The 25785-nt window shown below is 40.9% G+C and overlaps 1 protein-coding gene and 1 pseudogene across 2 annotated transcripts in view; one reads left to right on the forward strand and one right to left on the reverse strand.

Moving 5' to 3' along the window:
• The window catches only part of LOC137105606 (junction plakoglobin-like), a 166228-nt gene that overhangs the window by 122167 nt on the left and 18276 nt on the right, over positions 1–25785 (forward strand). For both annotated transcript variants that reach the window (XM_067488019.1, XM_067488020.1), the window contains exons 11-15: positions 4333–4485; positions 18454–18573; positions 20138–20288; positions 22795–22916; positions 25158–25200. In XM_067488019.1, the coding sequence (XP_067344120.1) occupies positions 4333–4485; positions 18454–18573; positions 20138–20288; positions 22795–22916; positions 25158–25200 (589 nt within the window). The remainder of the gene's footprint in view (positions 1–4332; positions 4486–18453; positions 18574–20137; positions 20289–22794; positions 22917–25157; positions 25201–25785) is intronic.
• LOC137106062 (general transcription factor II-I repeat domain-containing protein 2B-like) lies at positions 11941–12737 on the reverse strand (annotated as a pseudogene).

Below are 25785 nucleotides of genomic sequence, written 5' to 3' on the forward strand. Positions count from 1 at the left end.
ATAAGTGCAGACCATTTACCATGTAGTACAACTTTAGATCACTTTATGTTTTATGCAGAGCCTTGGGACATAACCACGGATGACGCTCCCAGTAATTTTTAAAGTGATCTGAACTTGTACTACTTACTTAATTACTTAGTTACAGTATCTGGATAGTAATGGGAGTCTGAAGATTCTAGAAATACCTCCAGATTTTTGCTGAGTGTTGTCAGATGTTGATAAAGAGGCACAAACTGGGGTTACAGATCAGAAAGCAGTCAATTTCAGTTGTTTCTAACCAGGAGTTATTACAGGGGCATTCTATACAAATTTCAAAAAAATACTTACATTAACTTACAATAAATGTTCCATATATCTGACATAACCTGACACAGTGTATTTTTAATTTCCAAATACTGAAAGTTTGAGAATTTCAGCATTATTGCACACATTTTTCACTAAAAACACAAACTGCAAATCCACAGGTTTACTTTGCTACAAATTAAAACTAAAACATCATGAATTGATGTATTACCAGCATAACTAATATTGATTAAAGTGTTTTTGATCATTTTGTTGCGGAACTAGTTTGTTTGCGGAAGCACTTTCTATTGTTCATTTAAATATTATAATACAAGGACTTAAAACACTTAAAACATAATAAAACATAAGCCAACACTCTGACTGTCAGTACTTGCAGCTTAATGACATTAAACCATTTTAATGCAACATAATTGTACTGAAGGGAATACATTTACTCAATTAAGCTCTTTCAGAGAAACAGTTAAAAATACTTGACTGAACACACAGACAGCCAGTGGTAATACTTGTGTTTTTAATACTTGTGTAATTAATACTTGTGTTTTTTCATATTTTGGTTACAGTAATGAAACTGGGAGTGTTTTCAAGACAACTCAATCACAAAAATGAATATAAAACGTAAAAGATATTTAACTTCTGCCGGGACCTCTGCTGGGTCACATGTATCAGTAAAAGTTAATTTGTTCGGGAAAATATATCTTTAAAAGACTATTACAGTATCAAATTGTGTTGTCAATATTAACCTTTTCTTTTTGTCTTGAATGAATAGAAAATTTAAAGACATACTGTTACGTAAGTGCATAAGTATTTGGACTCTTACTCTGTGAAGCACCTTTGGCAGCATTTACAGCCCCGAATGATGCTGGGTATGACCCAACTAGCTTTGCATACCTGGATTAGGGGATTTTCTGCCATACTTCTTTGCAAATCCTCTAAAGCTTAGTCAAGTGGGATTGGAAATGGCGGTGGATGGACAATTTTAGGTCTCTTTAGAGATGTTCAATTGGGTTTAAGTCTGGGCTGTGGCTACGCCAATCTAGGACATTCACAGAATTGTTCCTGTGTCTTCGCTGTGGGCCTAGGTTTGTTGTCATGTTAGAAGGTGAACCTTCAAAATCAAAATCAGAATCAGAATCAGAAAACTGTTTGTTGCCAGGCACAGTTAAGAACACTTAACTGTACTAGGAATTTGTCTTGGTGTCAGGTACAAACATATAATTTAAAATATAACATTAAAATGCAAAGGTGTCTTGTATTAAGGAGTGGTTGGGCAGTAACTACCTTCAACTAAATCCAAAAGAGATGGAAACCTTGATTGTTGCACCAGATAAGGAAATTCTACAGATCAGGCAACATCTTGGTTCTTTGGGCTCCTTCAATCAAGCCTCGGGAACCTCGGTGTTGTATTTGATCAATCCATGTCCTAAGATCAACATTCAGAACAGATGCTCAAAAACAGTTTTTATCATTCATTTATATTACGGAATATTATTAAAATTAGAAAAATGTTGCCAATCATACATGCTTTTCTCTCATCTTGTTTCACCCTACACTTAACAAACATGTCATAAATCGTCTTCAGATAGCTCAGAACTCAGCAGCGAGGCTTTTAACTGGAACCAGTAGAAAATCCCACATCACACCGGTTTTATATTCTCTTCACTGGTTATCAATCAAATTTCAAATTCTGGGGTTCACTTATAGAGCCCTTCATGGCAATGCTCCTGTGTACATTTATGACGGTTGACCCCTTATGGCTCCTCAAGAGCATTGAGCATCCCAAAAACCCATTTTAAAACTTAAGGGGGATCTTTCTTTTCAGTCTGTGGCTCCCAGACTGTGGAACGCACTGCCCCTGACTCTGTGTGTGGCTGATTCTACTGATTCTTTTAAAATGCAACTGAAGACATTTTTCTTCAGACAAGCTTTTAGCTGACTGGGCTCTTATGGTTGCATCCTTGTTGTAGTTGTGTTTTAATTTATATTTGAAGTTTTATTGTCTGTACTATTATCTCATTTTTTTATATTGTAAAGCACTTTGTGATTTTATCCGTGAAAGGTGCTATATAAATAAATTTTACTTACTTACTTACTTAGATTCCTGCTCCCTTCGTTTTGCGGGAAAGCGCTGTGTGTCTGTCTGCACTTTCAATTTGGAATCGACTCAGCTGTAGCAGAGTCCGATATAAAATCACACAACCACGTTTCTGTGAAGCACAAAACACACGACAGAGAAAAGGCTCTGTTTCTGTTCACCAGAACTGTTGTTTAATTAACACAAAACCCAAAACAATACAAAGTAGAGCACACCAAAACATTGAGGGTGCCGTCTATGGCACCATCATACTCTTCATTGAGGATATCTCTGTACTTTATTCCATTTAGTCAAAGTGACCTTGGGTTCTTGGTCACTTCTCTTACTACGGCTTCTCTGGCCCAAGTGCTTAGATTAGCACTAGCAGGGTGACCGGAAGAGTCCTGGGAACCTGCAGTGGCGCAGAAAAGTTTTTGTAGCCTTCTTCATATCTGTGCAGTGCAATAATCCTGTTTTTGAGCTCTGCAGCTTTGATATAGTTTGCCCTCTCAGCTGTGAGGCCTTTTTTATAGAGGTGTCTGCCTTTCAAAATCAATGTCCAATCAATTTAATTTGGACTAACAGGTGGACTCTGGTCAAACATCTCAGCAATAATCAAGATAAATAGGAGACACCTGAGCTTAATTTTGTTGTTGCAGAGTCTATGCCAATAAGTCTCCGGGCCCAAAAAACATTGGCATTACATGCTCTCAAGTAACTAGGTTATTTAGAGAAATCAGATAACTCAGGTAATTGTTAAACAAGTTTATTTGCACTAAGAAACATGGAACCTGGAAATCTGCATATTTGCATATTACATATATTACATGTATAAATACAAAGACCGTGTGGTGGGTTGTTACTGTGCATTTTTAGCTACTCCAAGGCCAAATATGTGAGTGAATATTGGTGACACTGGTAGAACATTATGTTACAGAAATAGGTCTCAATTGTGTTTTGGGTAGCCATGCTGCTTACAAAAAACTAATTAAAAATAAAGTTGAACCTGAGATAATGACTTGTAGACTGGCTGCTGGTGATTATTTACATGTGTACTAATTTATAGCAGGTTGTAGAATTCCAGGAATGTAAAACAACAGCCATATGCTTCTTCCCAATATAGGAAGAAATGAGAACCCACTAAAAGACTCTTTCCTTTAGAAGACCCCATAGGGTTTAGGTTCATGTAAATCCACTATAAAAACAGGCTCATAAGGGTTCGATCAATTTTTTTATCCAGGCACCTTAATCAAAATTATTTTGATATATATGGGAGGATATGAGATAATCTGCAACTACAGTATGATGTACTTAAACAAAAAGTAGAAATAAGCTGAAATAAGAGGACTTTTGCATTCCACCCATATGATTCAAATATAACAGACCTGTTTATCAAGCCTGGGAGGCGTTTGCCAGTGGTGGGGTCAGGATGCTGGCAATGAAGACGTTTAGACCCTAGAAACAGATCACATGCCCATAAACTTAATATAAACTTTCCCTCTTAGTGATTTTGAAATTTCCCTGCATATTTAATGTGTTTACATTTGTAAGAACTTTCCCAGCATGATTTTTACTGATGCTGTACCCTGTGAAATATCTGCAAGGTTACAACATTTTGCATGTAGTGCTTAAAATTAAAGTCAGAGTGTTTCTGAGCATGTCGTTGGTTCAGCAGTGAAACAGCACTGAGCTCTTCTGGATGTCCGAATGGTGGAATCAGCCCAGCTCTCAGAAAAATGTTAGATGTTTTTCCTCTTATCCCTGTGGTTTCTTTTGATATCAACCATCACACACTGGTTGGTAAACATGAGTGCAATGTATGCTGTTTACTGAAATACTGAAACTGAAAAGAAACTGCCATTTGGAGGCACCGTATATAAGGTTGACTTTAAAGCTGACCCACATTCAGTCTGGAACATCATATTGAGAATGCTCTTTCATATTTGTCCTCTCTTCAGGCCACCGTTGGTCTGATCCGGAACCTGGCACTATGCCCAGCCAATCAGGCACCACTGAGGGAGGCAGGTGCTATTCCACGATTGGTCAACCTGCTGCTGAAGTCTCACCAGGACACACAGAGACATGCCTCCTCTGCACAGCAGACATACCAGGTCAGGTGTGCGCACGCACAAGTACACACATACACTTGCTAAACATGTTTTATAACTCAAGTACATTCTGAGTATATGTGCAATCAGATCTTAAATGCCATTGATTTAAGCAGTAACTTTTAGAACTGCCCATTACTGATGCGACTGTCACCTTAGCTGTATTATACAATATTTTACTTCTTGGTTAGACACAGTAAGTAACAGAAATCCACAATCCATTCCTCCATCCATCTATTCATTTTCTTTAACTGCTTATCGTGTTTAAGGTCACAGAAGTGCTGGTGCCTATACCAGCTAAGATAAGATAAAATAATATAAACCTTCCTTCGTTCCACAGTGGGGAGATTTCCATGTTACAGCAGCAAAAGTGGGGAAATGTCCAGCACAAATTTCTATACAGAATGAAAAACAAAATGTCAATATAAAAATGTTTATATAAATAATAAAACAACAATACAAATAAGAATATTGTACACTTGTACAGTACAAATAAGCATACAATCATAACAAAAACAGTTGTGTCAGGGTTCATGTTATTGCATGGTCAAAGAAGATGGCCGCCCACCCTGAGCCTGGTTCTGCTGGAAGTTTCTACCATTAAAAGGCGTTTTTTTCTCCCCATTGTTGCTTAGGGCTTGCTGATGGGGGATTTGTTGGGTTTTCTCTATACATCTTTATAGTCTTGACTTTATTATGTAAAGTACCTTGAGATGACTTTGTTGTGAATTGGAGCTATATAAATAAAGGTGAATTGAAGTTGAAATGAATTTTATAATCAGAAGTAGAATTGTAATTATAGCAAGTTAAGGTTTGGTTCACTTTTAGCAGTCTGACAGCAGCTGGGACTCAGAGTCTGTCACTAATGGAGCTGCTCAAAGATGTCTCTGTGTCATACAGGGGATAGGATTCATTCTCCAGCAAGGATGATAGCTTGCATACCATCCAACTTTCTCCGACCTCCTGCACTGTGTATAGTGGCATCACCAGGACTGAGCTGGAGCTGACCTGATAAACTTATCAAGTCTCATACTTTCTGCCGTAGTGGTACAGCACCACCTAACCACGCCATAAAAGATGGCTGAGGCTACCACTGAGTCAAAAAAGGTGTTCAGTAATGGTCCTTGCACTCCAAAAGAATCATCAGCCGACAGACTATGCTCTGTCCTTTCCTATAAAGTGTGTCTGCATCAGGTTCAAAGCTCTGTCTCTTGCTCACAGGTTGGTTAACTCAACAGCTCCCGCTTACCTCAATTCACTCATTCAAGTCTACAATCCTTCCCGCCTGCTGCGGTCTGCCACCGAACGACGTCTGATGGTCCCAGCACCGCACAGAAGTCACCAAGCAAAACTTCTTAGCGCAATGATCCCACGATGGTGGAACGAGCTACCAAACTCTGCACGCTCAGCAGAGTCACTCCCAATGTTCAAAAAACTGCTGAAAACAGAACTCTTCCGCATCTTCCTATGCACTTAAATCTCTTTTTTTTTAAAAAAAAAAAAATCCTTTCTGCTCTTTCTCGCACTTGCATATCGTGAACTGTGAACACTTTTCTGATAGGACTTTGCTTTGATGTTTTCTCCTTGACTTAGATTTTTGCTGCTTTGTACCTCACTTGTAAGTCGCTTTGGATAAAAGCGTCTGCTAAATGACTAAATCTAAATGTGTCTGTGTTGTCTTTCCAGACCAGTTTATTGTTGTCATAGGGCAAGAGGCAGGGTTCACCCTGTACAGGTTGCCACTCTATCTCAGGACATGCATAGACAGAAAACCATTCACACTCATATTCACAGGTTAGTCACAGGTTAGTCACCAATTAACCTAACATGCATGTATTTGGACTGTGGGAGGAAACCACAGAGTTAGTAGCTGAAATTAGTTAACAGTCCATTGTTCAGGTTAAGCACAGCTTGCTGTAGGTAGTGTGCTAGTCAGGGAGCTCAGTGCAGATGATGCATTCAGATGATCACATCACTGCCTGTAGATCTTGTCCGTCCTGGATGTGCTTTTCTCAAACCAGGCTGGGATGTTTCCCATCAGGATGTGGAAGAGGTGGCTTTCTTTACCACAATGTTAATGTGACAGGACCACGACAGGTCCTGCGTGGTGTGAAAGGCAAGATCCTGGAAGCTGTCCACTCCCTCACAAGGGTCCTGGTTATAACATGGGGCTGATAGTTCATTGTGTTAATTTTCCATATAGTGGAAGTTGACTAACAGGATGCTAGGCAAGGGTGCACGGTGAAAGTATTTCTATGGTAACTTATCAGACTTCCTGATGCTCTTCTGACATTCTGCCTCAGAGATCGCTTCCTCTTTGAGATCTTTTTGATAACCCCCTCTGACTGATGACACCATAGCAGATTGATCTTGCTGAACCTCTATTTGGTTAGTCATTTTAAGCAGCAGGGATGTGCTTTTGCAGATAACTGGCCTTCTATCTCTGGCCGCCCTGAGTAAACGCTGCAGTTTTGTTCAGAAGACATTAAAGTCATTTGAAGGAAGCTTGACACTATGCATTCAGTTTTCTGAAGGTTACAGGTAATTACAAAACTTGCTAGGCTTACTAATGTGGTGTTGGAGTCTAATAACTAAACTAATAGCTTCTATGTCACATCAAGGAATTTTCCCATAGTCAGATGTGGGACTGGCTCTTTCTCCTGCTGTATTAATTGCAATTTGCACATAAATGTGGACCACAAAGCACTTACCAGTACCCCCACCAGTGTTGTTAGTCAAGTGAATCTAAAAACAGCTGACAATATTGGCCCTAACTGCAGGAAATTGCAATTTTTTTCTCTACCACACCATATGCGTAAATCCTATTCAAAGTAGTGTGAGATTTGTGTTTATAAACATTCAGATCACTGACTTCTAAATCCTTACTTACTAAATGATTGGATTCTGCAGCATTTTTTTGGACATGATCGGTTTATGTGAAACATGGCTTAAACGTAACGTTTTTCTACCATCAAACAAAGACATCAATCCCCATGTTAACCAGACCACCAAACAAGATGGCAATGTAGCTTTAGTTTACTTTTTGTTTAATTTCAAGACTTAATATTACTCTCAGCTCATTTGATGCACTTGTACAAAAACCATCTCTATTGGCCACTGACAACTCTGTCGAGGGAAACAAAGTTCAACCTTTTCTCATTGTGGTGCTGTAACAGACCACCAGGCCCTTTCTAGTTTTTAGAATAATTTGGGAATTTTCATCTGAGATCTCATTATTCTATGTGACAATATAATTAATTTAATTATGTGTGACTTTAACATTAACTTGTATTGATCCTCTAATTAAATCCTTCACAATATTTATTGATACATTTTGTTTCACCCACATTGTTCAAGAACAGAAACAACCTAAACTTATTTATATTCCAATGGCTAGTAGTCTGAACTGATTGGCCTCCATAACAGTTTGTACTGATTAGAAAACATGCTCCCTCCTCAGCAAGGTTAGCATATTACAGACATCTTTAACATCTCCCTGAGCAGCAACGTTGTTCCTACGTGCCTCAAGACAACGACCATTGTTTCCGTGCCAAAGAAGTCTACTGTGTCCTGCCTCAATGACTATCATCCTGTCGCGCTCACACCCATCTTGATGAAGTGCTTCGAGAGGCTCGTCATGAGGCACATTAAGACCCAACTCCCAACCTCCCTGGACCCCATGCAGTTTGCATATCGTCCAAATCGTTCTACGGACAATGCCATCTCCATGACCCTCCATTTGGCCCTCACCCACCTGGACAACAAGGACGCATACGTACGAATGCAGTTTATTGAATTCAGCTCAGCATTCAACACAATCATCCCTGAGCATCTGATTGAGAAATTGAGCAACTGGTCCTAAACACCTCCCTCTGCAACAGAATTCTGGTCTTCCTGACTGGGAGACCTCAGTCAGTCCGGATCGGGAACAGCATCTCCAGCACCATCACACATCCTCTGCTGTTCACTCTGCTGACGCACGACTGTGTAGCAATGCACAGCTCGAAGCACATAGTCAAGTTTGCCGATGACACGACTGTGGTGGTACTGTGGTGGGTCTAATCAGCAAGAACGACAAGTCAGCTTTCAGAGGAGGTGCAGCGGTTAACAGCCTGGTGTGGAGCAAACAACCTGTCTCTGAACGTTGACAAAACTAAAGAGGTGGTTGTGGACTTCAGGACAGCACAGAGGGACCATTCTCCACTGATTATCGATGGATCCTTAGTGGAGATAGTCAAGAGCACCAAATTCCTTGGTGTTCATCTGGCGGACAACCTCACCTGGTCAGTCAACACCAGCTCCATCACCAAGAAAGCCCAGCAGCGTCTCTACTTCCTGAGAAGGCTGAGGAAAATCCATCTTCCTCCCCCCATCCTGACCATGTTCTACAGAGGGACCATTGAGAGGATCCTGAGCAGCTGCATCACTGCCTGGTTTGGGAACTGCACCATCTTGGATCACAAGACCCTACAGAGGATAGTGAGGACAGCTGAGAAGATCATTGGAGTCTCTCTCCACTCTATTATGCAGATTTACACACGCTGAATCCGCAAAGCCAACAGCATTGTGGACGACCCCACACATCTGTCACACACACTCCTCACACTTCTGCCATCAGGAAAGAGGTTCCGAAGCATTAGGGCCACCACATCTGTGCAACAGTTTTTTCCTGCAAGGCATCAGGCTCCTCAATACACAGAACTGAAATGGAACTCACACACACACACACACGTTACTCATCTCAATTCATTCCACCATCATTTATTTATTTATTTATTATTATTATTATTCTATACTTACGCACTAAACTGTTTACCTGCTCTTTTTTTGCACGTTCCACTGCATTGCACTGTTTACATGCTTCTTTTTGCACCTTTAACACACTTGACTGTACTGTACTGTATAATCGAAGTATACAATAGGTTTACTGGTCGGTGCTGTCTTAGGTTTTGTGTCCTGTCCTGTGTTATTTTGTGTTGTCTGTCTACACTGTCTGTCTCTACTGTTTTTTTTCGTCTGCACTGTTTGCACTGGGTTGCACTTGATGCACTTTACATAGCTTGTGTTGTTTTGTAGCACCATGGTTCTGGAGGAAAGTTATCTCGTTTCCACTGTGTACTGTGTACCACTGTGTAAAGTAAAAATGACAATAAAAGCCACTTGACTTGATTTGACTCGTAACTCCACCGACTCAGCACCTGCACAATCTGACGCAATCCAGCAAAGGCTGGAGCAGGAACAGGCTGGGCAGGTGGGGGAACATGGGCTGGTGGAAGACTACGAACTGAGGATCTACTACTATGGAGGGGGATAGGCTGAGGCTTGGGTTTTTTCTTGAGGCGGGGTCCCACTCCCGAAACAGTAACTGGAGCCCAACAAATAGCTAAGCAGGTACCCTCAAAACTACTACAGAGAGATGGCTGGTCAATGGCCCTAGGCCCATAGCCAAGGGAGCGTTTAAGGGCTTTCGAGGCGTCAATACTAACACATTTAGTGCGCGCCTCCCGGGTCCTAGTTCTGGCCAGTTTGTTCTGTCACACTTTATAGTGTATGTTAATTTGAGCAGGGCCTGAAAGTAGGAGATGGCAAGCGAAGGTGTTAAAGTAAATTAAGGTTTATTTAAACTAAATGCAAACAACAGAAAATCACTCCATGAGGTGGGCGGGAAAACACACATAGTATTAACTAAGTAAAGTAAAACAGAACATAAACTAAAACACTCGGGAGGGAAAAGATAAACTAAGTAGCTGTATTGGGGAAGCACGGGAACTAACGCAGAGACTAAGGGAAGGCAGGATAAACATAAAACCCAGGTAACAAAAGACTAAACCAAAACACTGAAATAAACCAGAAAAGCAAACCTCAGACCAAAACATGAGAGAGTCCAAACATAAGGCTCAGGTAAGGCCTGGCAGGGGAATGTCCATAAGTATTGAATCAGCTCAGGTATCTTCTCAGGGGAAGAAGGGGAGTCCAAAGAGCATAGAAAATCCACGGGTAGGTTCATAGAGGAGGAAAGAGAGATGATCTGGCAGCGAACAGTGGGGAGAGACGGGTATAAATACAAGTGGCACAGGTCAAAGCAATCAAGGCTAATCAGAAACAAGAAGCTAAAGGAACTAGTTGGGAAGTGTCGCTGAGGGTTAACAACATCTAACATGAGCTGTTCCTCTGATGTCCTCATTCCTGATCCTGTCCATCCTCGTCACTCCCAAACCTCAACATCTTAAGCTCTGCTACCTCCAGCTCTGCCTCCTGTCTTTCCTTCAGTGCCACTGTCTCTAAGCCGAACAACATCGCTGGTCTTACTACTGTCTTGAACATCTTTCCTTTCATTCTCGCTGATACTCTTTTATCACACAACACAGCTGGCAGTTTTCTCCACCCGTTCCAACCTGCTTGCACACGTCTCTTTACCTCTTTTCCACAATCTCTGTTGCTCTGATCGTAAGTACATAAAGTCCTGCACATTCTTCACCTCTGCCCCCTGTAACCTCACTGTTCTACTTGGGTCCCTCTTATTCAAACACATGTATTCTGTCTTGCTGAGGCTAAACTTCATTCTTCTGCTTTCCAGAGCAGACCTCAATCTCTCTAGATTTTCCTCCACCTGCTCCCTGGACCACTCTAACAGACTTTTATGTGACCCCAGATTTCCTCATAAAATACCACAGCTCCTCTCTCGGCACCCTGTCATACGTTTTCTAAATCTACTAAGACACAATTCAACTCCCTATGACCATCTCTGTACTTCTCCATCAGCATCCTCAGAGATATGTAAAGAAAACCCAACAAATTTCCCAGGAGCAAGCCTGTAGGTAACAGTGGAGAGGAAAAACTTCTTTTAACAGAAGAAAACTCCAGCAGAACAGGGCTGGAAGTGGAGAGGAAAGTGGAGAGAGGAAAAGAAAAGAGCAACAAAAAGCAACAACAAAACATCAGGCAGGCTGGGTAGGACACATAGCTGCACACTGGAAAACACACAGCTCCAAAGCCGGGGACACCTGCAGAAAGGGACAGAGAGAGGGAGAAGCAAACTATGGGAGAGAAAGACACAAAGGTAATGTAAATGGTCTGCACTTATATAGTGCTTTTCTACCTATCGGCAATCAAAGCACTTTACACTGCTTCTTATTCACCCATTCACACTCACAATCACACACACATTCATACACCGATGGGGGAGCTGATATGCAGCTGGTCAACACTCAACCAGGAGCAACTAAGTTGGGGTTCAGTGTCTTGCTCAACACTTCGACATGTGACCAGAGGAGCCGGGGATTGAACCAACAACTGTGAGATTGGTGGACAACCGCTCTACCATCCTAACTCCACAACTAACTATATTCTTTATCAAAGAATAAGTGTAGACTTAAAAATAGAGAGGTTCTGCCTCCCATTCTACCTTTGGAAATTCTGGGAACCACAAGTAGGGTTTCCATTCTGAGATTGAAATGGTCAATAAGGATGATATGGTGCTAAGACAGGAGTGGGCAATTGTTTTTTTCCATTGAGTTCATCCACACTGCAGGTAAAGGGAGTAGAAATCCTGTGCATTTCATCCTTGATTGTTCTGAGATCTTCAAATTTCCTTGAAAACTCACCATGCAATGCACCTAACATGGATGAGTACCTGCGGACGTGATCAGCCGATGGACCGACTTCTTTCAGGGTTTGCATGTGAGTGACAGTGTTGCTCTCCAGTTGGCTTGAAAGAAACTGCATCTTTCTCATGAAAGCCTTCACCAGGCTGTGCATTTCATAAACAAAAAGGCCTTTGCCTTGCAGTTATGTGTTCAGTTTATTCATTAATGCAGTCACATCAACAGCAAATGGAAAATCTGCCACCCAGTCCTCATCTGAGAGCTCTGGGATGTCTTTGCCTTTCTTCTCACAAAACTCTCCAATCTCTGCTTTCAGGTCCCAAACTCTTTTTAGCATTTTGCCCAGGCTGAGTCATCTGACAGCTGTGTGGTAGCCGTCACTTTGCTCAGTCTCATGTTCCTCCAAAAGTGCGACAAACTGTCTGTGATTCAATGCCCATGCCCTGATGAAGTTTACTATTTTAGCAAAAAAAAACGATAACATGGTTAATTTTCAGCACTGACTTGCACAACACACTTTAAATGCAAAAATACCAAATTCTGATATGCGAAGATTTCTTTCACTTTATCTTGCATACGTTTCAAAAGTCCAAAAGTTTTCCCTGTAAGATTGGGACAACGTCTGTTGTGACACCTGCCAGTCTGTCCCATTTCAATCCCAGAGTGTCCATGCACTCATTTACCTCCGTAAACAGATCGCTCCCTTCTTTGTCCCTTCATCGACTGCACGGCAGCCAGCTCCTCTGTAAGCTTGAAGTCTGTTATCCTCCCGACAAATATGAGTAGCTGGGCTGTGTCGCGGACATCACAGCTCTCGTCCAAAGCCAAGGAGAAAAAGTCAAAACTTGCTGAAGCTCCAGATTCCCCGCAATGTCCTCGATCCTCCTCATCACAGTTCGCCCGGACAGCGAGACTTGCTCAAATGCGCATTTTTTTTTAGGGCATATTAGTGCTGCAGAGTCCACCAAGCACCCCCTCCAAGAATGGCTTGCTGTTTTTAGCGATTTTGTGGGATATCACAAAGCTGGTCTTGGTTGCTGCATCCCTGGATGTGGGAAGCTTGGTATAACAGCCTTGCAGCCTAACTAGCAAGGCTTCCAATGTTCGCGCCATTTCAGCATCAGTCAAGTTTTTGTATTTCTCAGCGTGTTTCGTCTCGTAATGCTGGCTCAAATTGTAGTCCTCAAAGATGGCGATCTGCTCTCCGCAAACTAAACACACGGCTTTACCTCCGACTTCAGTAAACAAATACTTAGCAGTCCAATTTTTGTTGAAAAGCCTGCATTCGGCATCTACGTTTTTTTTTTTTTAGCATGAGCGAACATTTTTGAGGGCTAGTCATCTTGTGACAACAATCATACATACAGTACATACGTTGCTATACGTATCGCTTCATTAAGTACATGAATAAAAAACAACTTCAAAATAAAAGCAATGCTGCTTTATTCCATGTATGAGGTAAAATGAAAAACATGTTTATTTTGTATATTTCCAATAAACCTTACATGGGGTGGTCAGAGTCAACCAAAGGCCGTATGTGGCCCGGGGGCCCAGGTCTGTACTTAGAGGTCTTTGAGATATGACTGTTCAGAGCTTTATATTTAAGAAAGAGTTTTAATAGGAAGCCAATTTTGGCAATGTTCCATAGGTGGAGGAAGGCTGTTTTAGAGATCGGTTTTATCTGTGATGTAATCCTGATCAAAAAATCACTCCGAGGTTTCTTGCATTAATACTGGAGGACAAAGCTATGCCATCTAGACTAATGATATGGTTAAACAACACATTTCTCAGGTTTTTAACCACAAATAGTATGACTTCATTGTGTCTAAGTTTATAAGTAGGAAATTGTAGGACATCCAGACTTTTATGTCTTGTAGGCATGGTTGAAGCATGATTCCTTGTTTCATCTGGTTCTGTAGATAGATATAGGCAACTCCAACCTCACCATCCTTCTATTGATACATTCACAGTTTCTCCTCTGAACATGTCCAAACCACCTCAATATGGCCTCTCTGACTTTATCTCCAAAACATCTAAAATGAGCTGTTCCTCTGATGTACTGTTCCTGATCCTGTCCATCCTCGTCACTCCCAAAGAGAACCTCAACATCTAAAGCTCTGCTACCTCCAACTCTGGTCCAATCATCTGGAAGCACCTCCAAACCACCCAGAGTCTGTCTCAGGTCCTCCCTGAAAACTACTCATCATTCTTCCTTTTTCAACTTCCACCACTTCGTCCTTTGCCTTTGTCATCTTTGTCTTCCTCACCACCAGCGTCATTTTACACACCACACAGGATAGCTACACCACTCTCCCCTACCAATGCTCTACAGTTACTGATCTCTTTCAGATTACAACGTCTACACAAGATGTAGTCCACCTGAGTGTCTTATATGTCACCCTATGTTCCTGCCTCTTCTGCGAGAAAGTGTTCACTACAGCCATTTCCATCCTCTTTGCAAAGTCTACCACCATCTGTCGTTCTGTGTTCCTGTCCTGAAGACCAAACCTGCCCATCACATTCTCATCACTTCTGTTCCCTTCACCTACATGTCCATTAAAATATGCACCAATCAGCACTCTCTCACCTCTGGGGATGCTCTGCATCACTTCATCTAACTCACTCCAGAATTTCTCCTTTTCTAACTCACATCCTACCTGTGGCATAACCACTCACAACAGTGAACATCACCCCTTCAATTTTCAGCTTCAGACTCATCAACCTGTCTGATACTCTATTCACCTCTAGAACTTTTCCAACCTCTTTCAAGCAGGCCTTGATTACCCCACTGCTCAAGAAGCCTTCTCTTGATCCCTCTGTAGTGGAGAACTACAGACCTGTCTCCCTCCTTCCTTTTTCTGGCCAAGACAATGGAACGAGCAGTCTTCAACCAACTCTCAGACTTCCTTTCCAAGAATAACCTCCTCGATGTCAACCAGTCTGGCTTCAAGAGGGATCATTCCACGGAAACGGCACTCCTGACTGTTGTGGAATATCTTCGAGCTGCAAAAGCCACAGGTCAATCATCTGTCTTAATTCTACTTGATCTATCATCAGCCTTTGACACTGTGAACCATCAGATACGCTTGTCCACACTCTCTGACTTGGGCATATCTGGATCAGCTCTAGACTGGCTTTGTTCTTACCTATCAGGACGAAGCTTCAAGGTATCCTGGAGGGGGCATCTTTCTAACTCTCATGGCCTCTCTACCGGTGTGCCGCAGGGCTCAGTTCTTGGTCCTCTTCTCTTTTCTATCTATACTTCATCCCTAGGTGCCATCATTCACTCACATGGTCTTTCCTATCACTGCTACGCTGATGACACACAGCTCTTCCTGTCCTTTCCACCGGACGACTCCACTGTCTCATCTCGTATTTCTGCCTGTCTCTCAGACATCTCAGCCTGGATGAGTGAGAGACACCTTCAACTCAACCTCTCTAAGACCGAAGTCCTTGTCTTCCCAGCCAGACCTTTGATGCAACACAACATCAGCAACAACATTGGATCTACAGTGATTGTCCCCACTAATTCGGCCAAAAATCTGGGGGTCATCATCGACGACCAACTGAGCTTTAAGGACCACATCTCCTCAGTCTCTAGGGCTTGCAGATTTGCTCTTTACAACATCAGGAAGATCAGACCCTACATTACGGAATATAGAACCCAACTCATTGTACAGGCGCTGGTCACATCTCGTCTTGATTACTGCAACGCTTTGTTGTTGGGGTTACCGATATCCACAATCAAACCCTTGCAGATGATCCAAAATGCGGCAGCTCGCCTAATTTTTAATCAGCCAAAAAAGACCCATGTCACACCACTTTTTAGATCTCTACACTGGCTTCCTGTTGCTGCTCGCATCAGGTTCAAAGCTCTGTCTCTTGCTTACAAGGTTGTTAACTCGACAGCTCCCGCTTACCTCAACTCACTCATTCAAGTCTACAATCCTTCTCGCCCGCTGCGGTCTGCCAACGAACGACGTCTGGTGGTCCCAGCACCGCATAGAAGACACCAAGCAAAACTGTTCAGCGCAATGATCCCACGATGGTGGAACGAGCTACCAAACGCTGCACGCTCAGCTGATTCTCTCCCAATATTCAAAAAACTGCTGAAAACTGAACTCTTCCGCATCTTCCTATGCACTTAAATCTTTAAAAAAAAAAAAAAAAAAAAAAAAAAATTCTGCTCTCTTGCACTTGTATCTCGTGAACTGTGAACACTTTTCTGATAGGACTTTGCTTTGATGTTTTCTCCTTGACTTAGCTTTTTGCTTGCCTTGTACCTCACTTGTAAGTCGCTTTGGATAAAAGCGTCTGCTAAATGGCTAAATGTAAAATGTAAATGTAGAACATTCCTAACCAACTCCTCTTTTAGGATAACTCCTACTCCATTTCTCTTCCTATCTGACCCATGGTCAAACAACTTGAACCCTCCTGGACACACAGTATGTCCACCTTCCTTCTCTGTATCATGTCAAACAACTCTCTAGCCTTCCCTGTCATAGTCCCAACATTCAAAGTCCCTCCTGTTAGTCCTACATTCTTAGCTTTCCTCTTCTCTCTCTGCCTACGAACACCTCCTTCGTCTTCAACCAACAGTATTCCAATTTCCACCGGTACACTGTAGGTCAACAGCACCGGTGGCGGTCGTTGTTAACCCGGGCCCCGACCGATCCGGTATGGAAGTCATTGTCACGATTCGCATGTTTAATTTGGCATGTGTTTTACGTCGGATGCCCTTCCTGACACAACCTTCTGCATTTATCCAGACTTGGGACAGGCACAAGGAGACACTGGCTTGTGCCCCCTTGTGGTTGCATTGCCTAAAGGAGACATATATAAAGTAAAAAGTATTGTGGAACTCCATAGCTAACCTTTGTGTGCATGGAAGATTCATCATTAACATGAACAAATTGTAATGTATCTGATAAATATGATTTAAACCAACATAATGAAGTTCCTTTGTTAATAAGACTTTGTTACTTTAGCTAAGTATTTTATATACGTATCTGTAGATGGAAGAGAAAAAGGAGATGTCGATCTTAACTGGAGTATCTTGGCAAGGACTAGTGATGTGTAGTAAAGTAGCACCAGGGATAGGATATGAAGTTGGTTTTCATTACTTTGTAACAGACATAACATTACTGAATTTCTTTTAAAATTTGCCTTCAAATTGGGATAATTGAAAGCAGTGTCAAATTCATTCTGCCATGTCAAAGCCCATCAAACAGTAGGGCAAGCACCCTCCAAACATTTCCTGAACTCCTTTTCTCTGTGCCAAAAAGGGGAAGATGGAAAGCAGAGCACAGTGCTGGGTGGCTAAAACTTGGGAACATGCTGCAAACAAGCTGACTTTCAAAAATGTGTTAGCTTTGACAGTGTAAAATATCAGCTCTCTGAATGTTCTATATTTGTCCTTCAGTATCTCTAAATGTATAACAGGTTTAACTTGAACATGTTTTTAACTCCAAAAAAGAGGGAGAACGATTATGTTTCCTGTTGCTTCTCTAGTGATCTGAAGGTACTAATGTGTAAGTAATCTTGGCTCCTAAATTTCTTGAGGTTTGACTATGCATTTTTTCAAGCATTGTTAGCTGCCCACTCACTCACTAAAATATAACTAAGTGTGAAAAGGAGTATTTTTAACTGTAGAGCTTCAAGAGCGATAGTCTCATTTAGTAACGGTGGAAACTCCTAGATTTGTGCCTCTCAATTGTTTGTTGGCCACTAAATTCTTAAATTACATATAGCCCTGCTGTATTGTCAACCATAATGTAAATTATGTAAAGTCATTTTCTTGCAGTTTTTCTATTGAATACAAGTTGTCCATACCTTGCACCATTTGATATTATTAGTGCCTCAAATGCTCCTTGCTAATTAATGTGGTATCAGACATATTTGCTGTTGTGTTTAATTGTAATATCCTAAAAAGCAGAACTGTGAATAATGCCTATTGGATTATGTATTGTTCAAATCTTTTAGCTCCCATAAATTGTAAATTGCCTGTTTGTACTCAATCTTGGACTGGGTAAAAGGTTTAGATGCACAGATTTACATTAATTAAAACTGTAATGTCTGGTTTTCAGCCATGAGCAAGAGCAAGTTGTACAAGTACAAAATAATGTATTTTTGACTGTTCTGCAGGGAGATTGTATGGATCTGAATAGTTTCTGTGTGCTGTGTTGGCAATTTTCTTCCTTATACAGACAGTATGTGACTACTACTTCTTCTAGATATGCTTAATAAATGAAGCCCTTCTTAAAAATGAGCAAATAAAGAGCCATTACCCTATATTTAGCACTTTCAATAGTGATATTAGTTGGCTGTGCTCTGTATTTCCTTAATATCTTTCTATCTCTGTTTCCAGGATGGTGTCCGTATGGAGGAAATAGTAGAAGGTTGCACGGGAGCACTACACATTCTGGCTAGAGACCCCATAAACAGAGGAGAAATCGCTAGTATGCAGACCATACCACTGTTTGTACAGGTACACTCACATGCATGCTACAAAATGACATGAAAAAGTTGAAAAACTACAGATGTTTTTTGTGGTGGCTTTTTCTGAGCTTCTTTGGGAGAGGTATGACCTCAAAGTAACAAGTCACCAGGTACATGAACTATACTGTCTTTCCATTCAGCTGTTATCTGTATCATTCTGTGGAGAACAATATGGAGCCTATCCCAGCTCACACTAGGTTTCACCTGCACAGGTGAACAGGCTATCAAGGGTTTAATTTAATTAAATTCAATTCATGCATCCATTATCTTTAACCACTTATTCTGTCCAAGGTCACTTATCTTTTGTTGGGTTTGTTCAATCAAATAGTTACGTAAAAGCATCACAAAACACACAAATAAATGAAAAACGATGCAATCTTATTTCTTTAATCAAAAAAGCTCAAAAGTTATGACCATACATATTATTAGACAAAACCCGATTAATTCCCCCTTTACCCTCTATTTAATGGAAAAAACAAAACCTCGTACAGAACCATAATCACAGGGTGGTTGGTCATCTGACCTGACCAGTTAAATTTACAAACAGGAAGCAACAGACAAAACACAGGGAAGGTTGGTAGGGCCAGTATCTGCACACTGGAAAAGAAGCTCCAACACTGTGGATACCTGCAAAAAGGTATAAAGTCAAACCAAACTGGACTCATGTTGTCTAATAGTGGAGAAAACATTTTATGTACTGCACTGTTGACAGAGTTTCTGTAGCAGAGATGTCAGTTAGATAGAGGAAATGTTGTCAGAGTAAGAGTTTCACCCTGTGTTCCCAACGCTGTCTCCTAAGAATTATGTTCCTATACAACTAAACTGCAAACGTGATTACGTTTTCCTGGAAAACATAATTTCAACGACATTACTTTTTCTGTGAATGTAATGACAATATCTTCTCATGTAACATAAATGGTGAGTTGCAAATTCATTGATACTGAACATATCAATAAAATGTTATCAGACATGTTTTTGTTTGTTTTAAACACATGTACAATCTTGCTCTAACCAGTAACGGGACTCCGGGGCCAGACTCAGGAATTGAATCCGGGTCAAAGGCTCGACAGCCCTGTGCATTACACACCTGCCACCCTCCCCAACCACCTCCTCAGAGCTCCTTTTCATCTAATGAAAGTACCATTTCATTCATTCATTCAAAAAGGATGTATCTGAACTAATAATGACATTCTCTACAAAAACATAATTACATTTGCAGTTTAGTTGTATAGGAAGTTAATTTTCCTGGAGACAGGTTTGGTGTGCCTGTTAGCAAATAAAAACACACAGTCTGTAGATAAGTTAATCTGCTTGGTTTTGGATACATGGAAGAAACACATACAGACACTGGGAGAAGATACATTTAGCCTACTCCACTTTCCTGAAAACTATTTAAAGCACACCACTCTTACAATTGTAAAAACTGTTGTCTGGTTTGTTCACGTTAGTAACTATGACAGGAAACCTATGGCTACAAGTAACCTGTGCTGGAGCAGATGACAGGTTTTTATATGTATTAACTGTATATATTTATGTATGTGTGGGGTGTCCAGCTGCTGTACTCATATGTGGAGAATGTGAAGCGAGTGTCTGCAGGGGTGCTGTGTGAGCTGGCCCTGGACAAACAGTCTGCTGAACTCATCGATGCAGAAGGAGCATCAGCACCACTCATGGAGCTGCTGCACTCTAACAACGAAGGAATTGGTACGTCATAGCAGCTAGATATTACCCAATGTGTGCTTATTTATGCAAAGATGTTATGTGTGTCAATTTCCGTTTCCAAAAATGTTAGTGTAAAAAAAAAAAGGCATTTGAAGATTCTGTAAATATACTGATATTATACACTATTGAAGTATATTACAGTTATATACATTATTGAAACTAATATTGTATTTATCTTACTGTTATTGACAATGTAACCCACAGATAGTAGTGCAGCAGTTTATATGACTGTCCTACTTTACAGCATCCATACCTCACTTCACAAAATCCACAGTTGTGCAGTTAAATCAAGCAGTGCCTACTACACAGCTGATGCCTGTTACCTCAATAGCTCTACTGTTCAGCTTGCATTTCCATCTGGTTCAAGCCAGAGTTAATTGGACATCCCTGAGGGAACCATGCATAGATGGAATTTTAACAGCCAAGGGCTGTATAATGCTACCATGTTGAGAAAGAACTTCTCCCCATTACTTCTTCTCAGCTTCAGAATTGCTGTCCCCTTTGTCCTCACATGTGACTGATACCCTTGGTTAAGAAGTCGGTATAGTAGAAACAGTTGTGTTCTGCAAATATACCAACAAGGTTTATTTGATTGTCTTTTTGAACTCTTTTTTACAGTGGCCACTAGAGACATAACACATACGAAAGTAAAAACACACACAAAAAAGAAACGCAAGGCAAACAAGAAAATTTATACAAAAGTACAGGCAAAAACTTTAATGAAACACTGCATCATAGAAATGCAGCAAATAGAAAAGTACTTTCAAAAGACACAAAAGCCGAAAATAGAATTACTTAAACCGGTCATGCTGTGGGTTGCCAGGGGGAGTGATGAGTTTGCACCAACCAGTTGTTTGGCTCAAAGCTGCTATACGTAATTGTCATTCTAGAACTGCTATGGGTTCTCCATTATCACAGCACAGGCATTATGGTCTTGAACATAGCAGCTTTCAGATTTTGTCCCACACCCAATCAAATGTAGTTTTTCAGGGGCGGGTGTAGCTCAGCTGGTAAAGTCGGACCACAGGGTGAGTGGTTCTATGCCTGGCCCTGGCTATATGTCGAAGTGTCCCTGGGCAAGACACTGAACCCCTAAAAGCCCATTCCCCTCCCCAGCTGTGCAGTGCCGGTCCAAGCTCAGTAGAAATTGGGGACGGTTGCATCCAGTGTAAAAAATGTGCCAAATCAACATGCGGGCAATGATCTGCTGTGGCGACCCTGAACTCACAGGATAAAGCCAAAAGGACAAAAAAAATAATCTAGAGCACATAGTACTGAGAGAGTATAGGCACAGGGAGAACGTGCAATCTACGCAGCAGCCAGCAGGGAAATAGGGAAACTTCCAGCTTTGATGTGGCAGCACCTTTATTTAGGCTATTTCTGTTATTCCATATTTTTCACGTTCGTCATAATGCTGGAGATATTATTGCATTTAAGCAGCAAAACTAAAAAAAAACTTCTTGTAATAAACCCACAGTAGAAAGAAATTATTATCGGGAAGACAAGATATTTTCTGAAAATAAAAATGTAGCAACAGCTTGGTCTTATCTGCTTGTTTGACTGCAGGACCTGTGAATCTGTGTGCAGCGGCTTCCTTTTTGCTGCACTCGAGATAAATAAAACTACAGTAAGATCCCAATTTCCATCCATCCATTATCTTAACAGCTTATCGTGTTCAGGGTCACAGGAGTCTTGAGCTTATCACAGCTGCCACTGGGCAAGAAGCAGGGTACTTCCTGGACAGGTTGCAAGCCTTTCTCAAGGACAACACAGAAAGACAACCACTCAGGCAGTTTAAAGTCACTATATAACCCAGCATGCATGTCTTTGGACTGTGGGAGGAAACCCAACGAAGACCAGGCAGAACATTCAAATCCACTGAAACTAATCAATAGTTTGCATCCATCTTAATAAATAAGAGGATACACCCAAATGTAGCAGACCAATGATGATGATTAAGCTTAAATGTTATTTAACATGAACACCTTTTTTTAAAGTAAAAAGAAAATATTTTTCGTGTTTTCACAGACCAACTTAATTGTGCTTTGTAAATACGAGCAGATTAATGCCTACAATGATAAAATACGTATTCCAGAGGGTTACTACTTCATGTTTATGTCACTACTCCGCTATAATTCTGTACTGTACACAGGGATCACAAAATCACAGGTGAGACTTAACCAATTCATTGTAGAAAGGTATATTGTATTAATTTTAAAATTGGTGGCAGGGTGTATTATCGTCCTAAGCCAAAAAACAACAGTCACATGCAATAAGAAATGACCACTCTCTGTCTTTTTTCTCAATTTATTATTCTACTGTGTGCACCAACTTACTATCACCAAATGTCTTGTATGTGAAAAGCTACTTGACAATAAACATATTTTTAGAAAAATATGTTCCTGTTTACAACACCATAAACTGCCACTACCGTGGTTCATTCATAAGTGTGTTTCTAAATGCCTATGATGCTCCTGTCTACCTACAGCCACCTACGCGGCAGCAGTTCTGTTTCGTATTTCGGAGGACAAGAGTTCAGATTACCGAAAGAGGGTGTCAGTGGAGCTCACACACTCACTCTTCAAACATGACCCTGGTGCCTGGGAAATGGTAGGAACCCTGTCTGTGTGACACCATGACACAAAAGTTGAAATTAAAGGTGCATTGTGTACAATTTACAGAGCTCCCTAACCAGAATTGGAATGTAGTATCCATAATAAGTTTATAAAAAGTATAAAAAGTTTAATGTAAAACATAACTATAAATATAAACACAAACAATAACCAGGGAACCACACAAGGCAGGACAACTATCCATAGAGTCAGGAGATGAACACATGAATAAGAATGAAGAACACTAAAATAACTCAGGTCCAGAGAAACAAAATGAATGAACAAATGAAAAGCAGTTAAATGAGCAGGGGTGAGGGGCTTGAGGGAAGGAGCCACAGGGAGAAATAAAGATGTATTAACTGTATTAACAAAATTCAAGATTTAAGACGTTTATTGTCATATGCAAAGTAAAGGCAGCTTACACCATGCAAATCATATGTACGGACGACTGTGGTTGGAGGAGGTAAAGCGGTTGTCCACCAATCCCCCTGTTGCTGGTTTGATCACCGGTCCCTCGGACACTGAACCCTAACTTTGTTCTAAACATAAATATAATAGGGGTTTATTTGCTGCTTGAGCAATGATAATCAGATCTACATGAATAATAAAACTGTGTACCTGGATAATAATATCTGTGTGTGCCCTATACTGAAGCCAACGCTTACATTCCTCATTTGGGTCCATAATGGCTATCTTTCTCACGCATCACAGGGTCCTATTCTGGCTAGACCCTACTGTCATGTTTTGTATAGAAGTGGACCCATGAAAAGGAATGGTGAGAGGAAGTGAAAATGGGTTTTTTACTGCCCACAACAAAAGAAGATAAAAGAATATTTCTACAAATATAGAGGACAGGGAAAAGCATGATGTATAGGATAAACTAAGGTAATTAATCTGAATATGAAAACAAACATGAACTAGGGATTCACAGAAAATATCCCTTTCCTCAGTCAGTTTTGTCAACCAAACACTTTGCGTCACATAAAGCTAGTTTCAGCTTTAAATATTAGCTGATACCAAGTAAAAACAGAAAGCTATGCTAATGTCAAAACTACTTCTAATTTAGGCACTTTAATAGAGTTCTGTAAACTCACATCTTGGCAAGTTTAAAAAAAAAACTATTTTAATGTGGACATAATGAGTTTCCGTAATCTTGCACTTCATGTTGCCATGTGCAGAGAAGTTTTGTGGAAATGCCAATTTCATTCTCCAGCATGACTTAGTACATGCCCACAGTGTCAAACTGCTACTTACTGACCATGATATTACTATGTTTGATTCGCCAGCCAACTTACCTGACCTAAACTCAACTAGGTATTAGGAGAAAGACATGAAACACTCAACACAACACAGATGAGCTGAAGTCTGGTATAAAAACAACCTAGTTTTTAATAATGCCTCAGCAGGGCCACAGGCTGATCATCTTGATGCTATTCCACACAAATACAGTAATTTGTGCTAGATTCAGACAATCCACAGTGTTTAGCTCGCCTGCAAAAATCTACTCAATCCACAGTTTCACTATTTATACATTATCTAATTGAAACTAGCCTAAATATGTCAGTTTTTTTTGCACTTTAGCCTACTGAATGAGCCTCAAAGCAAACATACAGTTTAGAGGCAAAATGGTTTATGGTAAATGGTCTGCACTTATATAGCGCTTTTTCTACCTATTGGCACTCAAAGCGCTTTACACTGCTTCTTATTTACCCATTCACACTCACAATCACACACATTCATACACCGATGGGGGAGCTGCTATGCAGCTGGCCAACACTCACCGGGAGCAACTAAGTTGGGGTTCAGTGTCTTGCTCAAGGACACTTCGACATGTGACTGGAGGAGCCGGGGATTGAACCAACAACTGTGAGATTGGTGGACAACCGCTCTACCTTCCTGCGCCACAGTCGCCCACTGCTGGTGGTGGCTGCTGGTTAGCTGGTCAGTTCCTGCAAACTAAACCAAGTACCAAAATGGTGGTCCTACATTGCGTTGCAAGTTCAGAGATGCTTATAGTCACATTGTTGAAACCAAAGAGACCCTGGGATGAAATTCAGAATATAGGATGGCCATCAGTATGACTGCTACTATAACCCATGTCTACTGACCAACCAATAGGAATGCACCATGAAATGAAACAAACCTTAAAATTATACCTTTCTCAAGCACGATTGTTAAACTGAAATATAATGCTCTATGGAGCTTTATTTTGTTCATCTCTGCATCTGTTTTTCTCCAGGCCCATACTGCAGTTCCTTTGGAGCCTCCATACCTTGCGGATGGTGAGTACTTTGCTAAACAGGGAAATACCCCTAAAAAAACGTTTTTTTTTCTGACTCAAGTATCTTGTGCATAATCAGGAGTCATTGCAGTCTGTGGTGACTGCTCCCTGATGTTCTATTCAGTTATTGTGAAATTAAAACTTGGGTTTAAGATGTAGTTTCTATTCTAATACTTGGCTCACAGATCTGATTGATAAATCAGGGCTGCTAATAGGAAGTGGTAGAAATCAAATAACCTGGCTGCTGTCACAAATTATTAGGGGTTACAGTTTTCACAGCTGAGTGTGATGCCTTTAGCTTTGCCCTCGAGCACCTCCTCGTTCAACCATTCTCATTGCTGATGACTTGCCAGCATCTTGAGTATTAATGTGACAGCTATAAGCTCCCGGTTTGTGCTATCAGATATACTCTGCTACTTTCATCACACAGTGCGGCACTCTCCTCTCAAGCCATCCTACTACCTATCCTCTGACCCCATCCCCTCAACTCTCCTATAAGAAATTGCACACACAGTCAGTCTAGCCGTTACATATACCAATCAGGCATAACATTATAACCACCTGTGCAATTTAATGCAATCCATTA

Source organism: Channa argus, chromosome 20, assembly GCF_033026475.1.
Source record: "Channa argus isolate prfri chromosome 20, Channa argus male v1.0, whole genome shotgun sequence".
NCBI lineage: Eukaryota > Metazoa > Chordata > Actinopteri > Anabantiformes > Channidae > Channa > Channa argus.